This window comes from Aphanomyces astaci (assembly GCF_000520075.1).
Source record: "Aphanomyces astaci strain APO3 unplaced genomic scaffold supercont1.217, whole genome shotgun sequence".
Classification (NCBI taxonomy): Eukaryota; Oomycota; class Saprolegniomycetes; order Saprolegniales; family Verrucalvaceae; genus Aphanomyces; species Aphanomyces astaci.
This window is the reverse complement of record NW_009798480.1, coordinates 920-10,634: the sequence shown is the minus strand read 5'-3', so window position 1 is coordinate 10,634 and position 9,715 is coordinate 920. Positions and strand designations below refer to the sequence as shown.

The following is a 9,715-nucleotide window of genomic DNA, read 5'->3' as shown; positions in this document are numbered from 1 at the left end:
AACGAAGAAAAAATATTTGACATGAGTGGGATTTGAACCCACGCCCGAAGACTGGTGCCTAAAACCAGCGCCTTAGACCACTCGGCCATCATGTCACTTTTTTCAACTTAAAGCCGAAAGATATCACATATCTCCACACAAAGCCTTCGGAGGAGCCCTTCAAACATCCGTTTGAAAATTGGGCAATACCCAAAGCCGAAATCCGCTCGACACTCATCCACTTGCGCAATCTGATGCGACCAGTATACCCCCTCGTCGCTGATACGTACTTCCGCCTACTGTTCAAACTCCTTCCCTTCCAAGCGCGTTTTTGGTTCCTGGAGCACCTGAACCCGAACATCCAGCTATGTCCGTATACCTACCTGCTTTCACGTCGAACCGGCATGCATGCTATGTTCTCGTGCACGACAATTTCCAACTCGAACCCCCTTGGCAGCAGTTTGGGATGACGTTTACATGGCACACAATAACGAATCCCCGGCGCCTCACCCCTGCACCACCATGGCTGCCAGACAGAGAACTTCTCGTCCAAATCTGGATTGTCACAAACACTATATACTAGCTGTGGAAACATCGATGCAACACGCGCTTCCGCAACGCTGCGCCTCCCAAGAGGGTATCGCTTGTTGAGACAATTCTACGACACTGGACCACACAAGTCCGAGCATGGCTACGAAATCCCACCACATCCGACGGTCACGCGAACATGGCACTCATTTTTGAAATGATACTCACCCATCCAAAACTTGCATGGTTTGTACGGAAATACCCGTGCTACAAGGCACAACCACCCCCGCCAGAGTTCGACGACATTCTCAGCAAACATCACAACTAGCCCCCGACACGAACAACACTGCAGCCACAGTCACCACAACATCCACTACGTCACATCACTATGTCTACCCAAACATATCCAACATCACCCTGCCACCGCATAACAACAACTACCACCACACCATTGCCTCCACGCAATTTTCAACAACACCGACACATCGCCGCCTACACACGACACCAACCAACATCACATTGAATGAGAGTGTGGTCATCGTATGGGTAAGGCAAGTGACTTGTTTCGAAATGGAATCTCATACAGTCAACGGCGGATTTTAAGCCACACCGAAGTATCAACATTACGAATGTGATAATTATCCAATTGAATGCGAGATGTGTTTTACTACGACCCCATTGGTCAAATTATAAGCACGCGCCAAATTGAAATATAAAGCCCGCGAATTCTCACACATGTCATCTCAGCCGTGTCGTCTCAACACTTTTCAAACTGTTGATGCCCCAAGCATCACCATGGATCACGATACCTCCAACCAGTTGTCCCGCCCGGTTCGCCGCCATACATACCCCATCTCGCTGAAGAAACAAGCCGTCGCGCTGCGCGATTGCATGTCCATCCGTGAGATCGGTGACCATCTCGGGGTGCACTACAGCAATGTGCGCAACTGGGTAAGGGTGGCCAACAAGTTATCCGACTTCAAAGGAAACAAGAAGTCATCGAACGTACCTGGAGCCGGCCGCCCGTCGATTCTCCCTCAACCCGACCCTTGCTTGAGTTCATGGACACCCGACGACACCAAGAGCGCGCCCTAACGTGCTCCCATATGGCCAATTTCCTTAAGAAGCACCAGCAACAATGGCTACAAACGTACATTGAGCGCCAGGCCGACGGATGTGGCTACGATAACCTCTTGAGGCTTCTGCAACGCTTCTGTGCCCGTCATGGGTAGACGTACTAACAAGCTTGCACAGCCAAGCGAACCATCACCGATCTCGAGAGCACAAGGGCTGAGTTCGCTGTCCACTTTTACAGCGAGCACGGAAGTCTGCCGGACGACTGCGACTACAATGTCGATGAGACAGGGATCCAGTACGACATGCCACCACGATACATCTGGTCCAAGATTGGTGGGACGCCGAAACTGTCCAAGGGAGAGAAACATTCGTACCGTATGACTGCCGTCTTCACGATTCGTCGTGACGGCGAGAAGCTTCCGATTCTCTTCGTCATCAAGGGCCAGCCTGGCGGTCACATTGACAACAAGGAATTGCGTACGCAATGCAATCGAAGGCTTGGATGGACGCAGATGTCTGGAGACAGTACCTCTGGTGGGTGTTGGTCGAACGCGTTACCGGAACATCACTTCTTGTCCTTGACAACTTCGACGCCCATGTCAACGAAGAAGGAGTTGCCACCGCTGCCGAGATTGGATATGATGTCTGTCCGCTGCCACCCAACGCCACGTCCCACTGCCAGTCACTGGATGGCTCCATCATGGCGCCATTCAAGCGCCCCTGCGTGACCTATGGATCGCCGAAGACACCATTGAACACGACGAAGAAGACGACCAAGATTGGATGTCACCTGCGGCTCACGTCAAGCGAATGACAATGATCAAGCGAGCGATAATGGCGTGGGAGAAGATCACGCCGGATCAGGTCCTTTTTGAAGGCGATCCCTAAGCCAGAGTAACATGACGTTTTCTGCTTGGACGCGGCATTCGCCGCTTCCAAACACCAAGGACAGTCTTTTCTCGATAACTTTGTCTCCATTTATTTTTGGCGCTCAAATTAGTTGTAAACGATAGCGCTGTCCAAGGCGATCATGTTGCCACTAATTTGAGGTCAAACGGATTAAAAATGCAGGAGTTACGAGGGAAATAGTATGTGCGCAATGTATCCTGCTCGCATAGCCCCGGGTTTTCAAATTTTATATTAATTTGTCAAAACATTTGTCGGGACAGTCTATTGGTCAGGATAACCCTCGAATTTCGAAGTACATTAGCCAATTACATCACTCGAATCCGGCTGTGCTTCGACTCCATGTGTGGCTTAAAATCCGTCGTTGACTGTATTCATGTGGTAAAGTGGACAGAGGTGGTGATGATATGAAGGGATAGACTTGCAGCTATGAAATTGGGCCAAATATGCCATAAGAAAAACGAAGAAAAAATATTTGACATGAGTGGGATTTGAACCCACGCCCGAAGACTGGTGCCTAAAACCAGCGCCTTAGACCACTCGGCCATCATGTCTCATATATTTTCCCCATATCCAACAATAGCTATGATCTACCAACACTCTCGCGACCTTTCATAAACACTATGTTCATTTTTTTGTTGTCCAATACAAATTTCAACTTGTATCGTATTATAATGCGTTCAAATTTAATGCAGAATTGAGTTCATGTATAAATTAAAATGCGTCATGACACCCAGGTATGGTGCATTTCAACTAAAGACTACAAAAAAATGCCTTGTCTTTCGACAGCTATTCCAACTTTGTATTGATATTTTCTAGGAAAATAGACCGTAATAACGATAGAACTGGTCAAGACCAACAGAAGTTACGGTTCAAAATTTCGATTGGTGAAAAATTGATCGAGTAATAGAATTTAAACCAACCAGCCTTTTTGTATGGACATATGGAGCCAGGCACATTTTAGCCGAAAAGGAGCATCAAGTAAATCTTGGTCTTTGTATACAGCACTTATCCGTATGAACTTTTCCATTGTATCCGGATTATTCAGGATGTTTAACCTATTTACCAGATAAAAAACGTAAGTAAAAATAATTTAACGTCAACATTACGTGGGTTTAACTTAAATAACCGAGGCGTTTAATAGTAAAAAGTCTCCTCCTGAGGATGGCCGATCTGTAGTCTTTAGATGAAATGCACCATGTAATATTGTGTAAATTACTATTCCATACATACAAAACTAAGATATTACGACCGTTCACGAAATACAAAGCCAAAAACCTTTCACCAATTCTTTCACGTGACGCTTTAATTTCAAAATACAAATCGATTATTGGGATATTACAGGCACTTGTCGGCACTAAAAAATGCAGCTGGATTAATATTTTCCAACCCTACCCTTAGATTTTTTTTTATTCGAGGAACAATTTGTGGTGGAGTGCTTCAAACATTTGATATTTTAGGGCACAAAAAGCGTTTGCGATATTAATAGTTTACCTTACTACGAAAAAGGATCGGCAATCGATCCAACCCATCCATATTTCATCATTCGCATCCCACATCTCACGTAAGGGCAAACCCATGACATTATAATACCGTCAGCTCGAACACCTAGCACTACTGTCACTCTGTTCGAGTGCTTCTGCTGTTTGTCCACCTTGGAGGACTCGCCGATCCGAGCCCATGTGCGCCGTGGAGGCATGTCGTAATGTACACCCGTTTCGTCGATGTTGATGATGTTGGCGGGGTCATAGGCGGTTACTTTGGCCAGAACGACTTGGCGTACTCGACACGCCTTGCGCGGAGCTCGGCCTGCGAATTCTTTGACGCACATGGTACCCGCTGGGAGAAGCCGTGTCGGTGGGTAAAATTATGGCACCACCCAAGAAGACCTTTGTACGCTCGAACCTGGTCAGGCTTGCCGTCGAGGTAGGCAACCAGCCATGGCTGTTGGTGTGTCTTGAACCATGTGACGACGTGTGCAGTGGTCAAGAACTTTTCAATGTCACGGACGCTATCCATGAATTTGACGAGGTCGGCGCCATAGCTGACGGACTCCAGTTGGCCATGTCCGTACAGAGTCGTGTTGCTGCCCCGTTTTACTGACTCCAGGTACTCATGTTTTCGTTTGAGCCACCCGCGTAGTGTTGCAATTTGAATATGCTCCTGCCGCGCGAATTGACGGTCGCTGCAGCATGGACCGAGATCGGAATGTTTCCGCAGAAGTGTCTGTATTGTGCCAATACAATACTGTTGTTGTTTCTTTTTGGGAAGTAGTGTTGTACGTCGGTACGGCTTCATCAGCGGCTTTCATATTTGCTTGCGCCTTGGGGCCATCGGTCGTCGCGGTTGTGTTCCCTCTGGCATTGAAACACGTTTGAATTTCATGCATGTACTTTATTTGAACAGACCACTAGGAGAGGTCTTTTTGCTGTATTCTCTCCAATAAGAGTTATCGATTTTTTTATCTATGATTGGCTAAAAATGCATTGTAATTTGACATCGGGGCAGTTGACACAAATGAATAAAATGTCAACTGTACTTCTGTGGGCGAGTTCACCCACGGTTCTCTATACCCAGATACGTCATTGTTTCCCCCGGTTGAAGGAGAGTGAGTCTGGGTAGTCATTGCTGGGGTATGCCGGTTCAGCGGCATGACTTTAGATTTGTCACGTTTCAACTTGGCGCCAGAGACCGCTCAATACGCCTTAACAATTTCCAATTGAGATTCCAGTGCTTGTGTGGAGTGGGAGAAGATTGTTGAATCGTCAGCAAAGAACGCACAAGTGGCCTCGTGCTGCGGTGTCAGCTGGATGCCGTAACCTGGTGCTTGGCGAAGTGCTTTGCCCAGGGGTTCAGTTCCACACTCAAGATAAACAACTGGGCAGACAAGGGGTCACCCTGTCGAACACCACGGGTGGGGTAGAGCACACTGGAAAGCTGCTCGTTCAACCTGAGCTGGTTGGTAGGACTGTAGACCAGAGGCCGCCCGGGTGGAAAGCCAGTGCTTGGGATGGTGGAGTATGTCGCCAACGCCTAGGACTGCCCCTCCCCTCTCGGAGAGTTTAAGACGAACACTTGTCTCGATGGCGGCAAAATCAAAAATGAGGCATCCGAATTCAACAGCCAGGGAAGGACCGTTGTTGATAGCACCGTTGAACGTCCTGTCGCATGTTTCTAGAAAATCCACTAGTACTGAGCATACTAGTAGTAATACTAAAGATTCTATGGCTGGAGACCATCAACCCAATCCGAATTTTTTTAAGTTTGTCTTGATGTGACTATTTAATAAAATAGATTTTTCCAGAAAAAAATCCTTGCATTCTTCTCGATTGTCACAATGAACACGTTACACATTCGTGCTTCAAATCGTGCTGGACTCAACGCACTCCATGAATCCGTGTTCTCTATGAGCTGTAGAGCAGGAAACTTGAGCCGTTGCTGATTTTTACCTTTAATACTATAACCTGTATAATCTAATATTGTAATGATAAATTCCAATCCATCCATCTGTTCTATTTTGGGATGACCTGATACGTCATTGTTCAGTTCTATATCCAATCACAATGATAATTGGCGGTACTATTCAGCGTCGTTCCCTGTTAAGTGTACCATTCGGGGAGATAAGCTGGTGCGAAGGGGCAAAGGTGTCTCGTGTTGTAGAAATCCAAGATCATTCTGGGATGGGACCTCTAAACTTTAAATACAAAGACTCTTGGCGGCAAAATTACAGATCGACCCTCCCCTGATGCCATACAAAATGGCATCAGGGGGGGCAATTTGCCTGATTTCAAGTCAAAATCAGGCAAAACTAAGAACATACATTTGACACAAACATTCTGTATTCCATTTGTTACACACTAAGCTTGCTTTGGCAGTGCCTTCACGAAGCTAGCGCGCACTTCTTCCTCAGTGATCATGTCCCATGCCTTAATGGCGAGTTCAAACATCACGATTCGCTTTCTTTTGCAGTCACGGCAGTGTTTTGGTTGATAACCCATAGATCACGCAAGTGCTGCTTAAACGGACCCATAAGAGAAACATTCAATGCCTGGCAGTGCGATATGCTGTTTGGAGGAAGTACGCAGATTTCATTACGCAACTCGTCACCGACAATACGTTCGCTCTCATCCCTAACGTGGGAGTCGAAGTTGTCAACCAAAAGAACCGATAGGTTCTCAATATTGGGTGCAAGCACATCCCGCAGATAGTACCTCACATCACCATTCATCCACGCCTTCTTTTTCATCGCATAGAATTGACCTGGAGGGTACTCGTTGGACTCGTTCGTCTCAATGACACCGCCAGGCTCGCCTCGGATGACAATAAAGATCGGTAATTCGAGACCATTGGCACAGACCGTCAACAACGCGGTCATGCGGTACGAGTGGGTCTCCGATTTGGCAACGTAGGAGCCGCCACCACGAACGGCCCATATCGAGCTTGGGCACATGTCGAAGTAGATGCCAGTCTCATCCGCATTGTACTGGCAATCCGGCGACAGGTCCGGGTAGATGTTGTGGAAAAGCTGGTCGAACAGGAGGCAGGTGGACTCCAGGTCTTCTTGTGTCTACTTCTGACGGCAAACTCGCTGTTTCGAGAAACCATGGCGGTCGGCAAACCGTTGCAGCAACCGGAGCAGGGATTTGTAGCCCTCTTTGCGCGTTGCCATATAGTTGACGATCCACTCCATGTTGTCTTCGCGCAGGAAATGCTTAATGTGTGACGGCGAGCTCGTGGCGTCGAAGGTCCTTCGTGTACGTCACCAGCGCATGAGCAGCCCGGAGGATCGGTTTCGCACCACGGTTACCGGTGTTCTTCTTTCGTGTCTTCGAGCCTTCGAAGGAAGCCAGCTTCGACTGCTCCTGCACCCACAGTCGTACGCTGCGCTCCGCGTATCCGAGCTCCCGGGCAGCCTCGCGCACGCCTGTAGCCTGGGCAGTAACTACTGCCTGCAGCTTTTGGGCAATGAACGGTCTTGGACGATGCTGGATACCCGTAGGTTTCATTGGTGACACCTGGTCTAGCAGGAAATCGATTTGTGGAGTTGCCAGGCAATCAACTTTCATTCAAACTTGCCGCGAAACATATTTACCAATCATAAATCAGTTTGTGAAATAGAGCTACTTGATTGGCTAATTCAAAATTAATTGTACCAATTTCCCGCAGCACTATTCGGCGTCGTTCCCTGTAGTGTAGAGCAGCTGAACCCACTGTATGAACTTCGGTCTAAAGTTCATCGACCGCAGAGTTTCCTACAGATCCCAGTCAAGAAATGCGGCAAAACAGTTCTCGGTTTTGTCGGTGCACCAGTGCTGGAGGTCGCGGATAAAATGGATGTGATCGTGAATGCTGCGCCCTTTAAAGCGTCGGCACTCACTACCCCAACACTTTCCCACTTGACCACCTCCTACAAACTCCACCACACATGGGCTCACATTAATCGTTTCCCTCATGCAGTATTCTTGGCCCTCGACGAAATTGCATCCACCACTGGCCTTTCAGACGTCATCTGCTTCCACCAGTTGTATCGTCACCCTGCAGCTACGTATCGTGCGCGGAACACCACTTTAAGCAGTGTTTTGGGATGTTGTCACTGTCGAAGTACACACGCCAGGTGCTAAAGTTCTGCTCGTACTCCGTGATTTCACCGTGGGCAAAGTAGACAACCTTGGTACCCAGTGAGACCAGAGCTTGAACCATGCGTTTAATGGGGAAGGTCGATCGCGTGCAGGTGATGTCAAGGTAGAATATGGTATCAAGAGGGTGAGCCTTGCCGAAGGCGAACGACTTGCCTCCGCTGATAATGGGCTGACCATACAGTTGTTTGCGCCATTCTTCGGTTACGGAGAAGGCGAAACCCCCGCGTTGGCCAGGGATCGTGTTAAGCTGGGTGATGCCGCCCACCTTCACCCGCAAGGCCTGGTGGACGAGAGGTGTCTGTGTGGCTTGGAGCATCGAGGCCCACAAGGTGCGAATCGAACTCGCAGGGATGTTGGCGGCGCCCATGTCGACGACCAAGGTTGACGTCTACACGATATGGCGGTATGGAACCCGCGCCTGGATGAAGTCAATCGAGTCGTCGACAGAGTTGCCGTCGTTGCGAAGGAAGGCCATGATCTCGTCCATCTCATCAATGGACGGGCGAGGGTGACACGGGTCTTGGGGGCAGCAGCCTCGGCCTAGGACGAGGAGGCAGCGGCGGCGGACAATGTTGACGAAAGGTCCCGAGAGTGTTGGTACTTCAGAGTTGTTGTTGGATATGGGGGAAAAGAAATGTGACATGATGGCCGATGTCAAGTGGGAGTTTATTATAACAATTTGTTGCTATAGTAAACCAAATATTTCACCCAGACTCTCCTCTTTGTCGTTTGGAGAGGAACTCAATTTGGAGATTTGGCAATTGATGCCGGGTCGTTGTTGGGGTGTGAAGATGTTGGTTGTGCAGCCTGAGTGGTGGACAAGTTGTTATGGGTGGTTGTGGTGATGGTGCCGATAGTGTGGCAGCAGTGTGGCGGTGGTGTTAGTGTGTTGTTAGGGTCGATGGTGTTGCGTGGGTGTGATGCAGTGAGTTGGTGGCGAAGGTATGGGAGGGGTGGACATGGTGCAACGATGGGTGGAAGTAGTAGCGGTAGTTGGAGGCAACGATGTTGTGGTGTTGGGTAGTAGTGGGTGTAGGTAGCTATGTCATGGTCGTAGTAGCGATGGGTGGTGAGGTTAGGGTCGGTTGGTGGCGTGTGGAGGTAGCGATGCGGAGTTACGTAGTAGTGTGGGCGGTGGAGTAGTGGGGGTTAGTGCAAGCAGAGGTAGCTACGTGGCTGTAGTGGGTGGCGAGTTGGTGTTGTGTGGGTGTGGTGCAGTGATTGTTGGTGAATGTGTCGGAGGGGTGGGTACCGTGTAGCGATGGGAAGAGGTAGCAATGTCGTGGTCACGGTTAGTGGCAGGGAGGTAGTAATGTGGTGTCGGTGGTTAGCGGTTAGTGGAGGTAGTAATGTGGCGGTGTTCGTTAGTGTCGTGTGGATGTAGCGATGTGGTGGTGTTGGGCAGTGGTGGGTGGAGGTAGCGGTGTGGTGGTGTGCGTTAGTGATGGCCGGAGGTAGCGATGTGGGCGATAGTGACGTGGTGATGTTGGTTGGTGTCGTGTGTAGGCGGCGATGTGTCGGTGTTGTTGAAAATTGCGTGGAGGCAATGGTGTGGTGGTAGTTGTTGTTATGCGGTGGCAGGGTGA

At 49.0% G+C, this 9,715-nt stretch overlaps 4 protein-coding genes and 2 non-coding genes across 6 annotated transcripts; 1 reads left to right on the top strand and 5 right to left on the bottom strand.

Annotated features, from left to right (window-relative positions):
* Positions 1-17: 17 nt before the first annotated feature.
* On the bottom strand, positions 18-95 carry H257_18782. The gene has a single exon. It is a non-coding gene; the product is annotated as a tRNA-Leu (tRNA).
* Positions 96-1,302: 1,207 nt separating this feature from the next.
* Positions 1,303-2,398, top strand: H257_18781 (hypothetical protein; the record flags this gene model as incomplete). Its single annotated transcript, XM_009847905.1, has 4 exons — positions 1,303-1,512; positions 1,566-1,735; positions 1,796-2,061; positions 2,193-2,398. The coding sequence occupies 4 exons, from the start codon at positions 1,303-1,305 to the stop codon at positions 2,396-2,398; spliced, it is 852 nt and encodes a 283-aa protein (XP_009846207.1).
* A 568-nt stretch (positions 2,399-2,966) lies between these two features.
* H257_18780 lies at positions 2,967-3,044 on the bottom strand. Its single transcript has one exon. It is a non-coding gene; the product is annotated as a tRNA-Leu (tRNA).
* A 1,030-nt stretch (positions 3,045-4,074) lies between these two features.
* H257_18779 (hypothetical protein) lies at positions 4,075-5,143 on the bottom strand (the record flags this gene model as incomplete). Its single annotated transcript, XM_009847904.1, has 4 exons — positions 4,075-4,098; positions 4,145-4,329; positions 4,380-4,716; positions 5,030-5,143. 4 exons carry the CDS (start codon positions 5,141-5,143, stop codon positions 4,075-4,077), a joined length of 660 nt encoding a protein of 219 aa, XP_009846206.1.
* Positions 5,144-7,202: 2,059 nt separating this feature from the next.
* Positions 7,203-7,496, bottom strand: H257_18778 (hypothetical protein; the record flags this gene model as incomplete). Its single annotated transcript, XM_009847903.1, has 1 exon — positions 7,203-7,496. The coding sequence occupies one exon, from the start codon at positions 7,494-7,496 to the stop codon at positions 7,203-7,205; it is 294 nt and encodes a 97-aa protein (XP_009846205.1).
* Positions 7,497-8,031: 535 nt separating this feature from the next.
* On the bottom strand, positions 8,032-8,772 carry H257_18777 (hypothetical protein; the record flags this gene model as incomplete). Its single annotated transcript, XM_009847902.1, has 2 exons — positions 8,032-8,517; positions 8,542-8,772. 2 exons carry the CDS (start codon positions 8,770-8,772, stop codon positions 8,032-8,034), a joined length of 717 nt encoding a protein of 238 aa, XP_009846204.1.
* Positions 8,773-9,715: the final 943 nt, after the last annotated feature.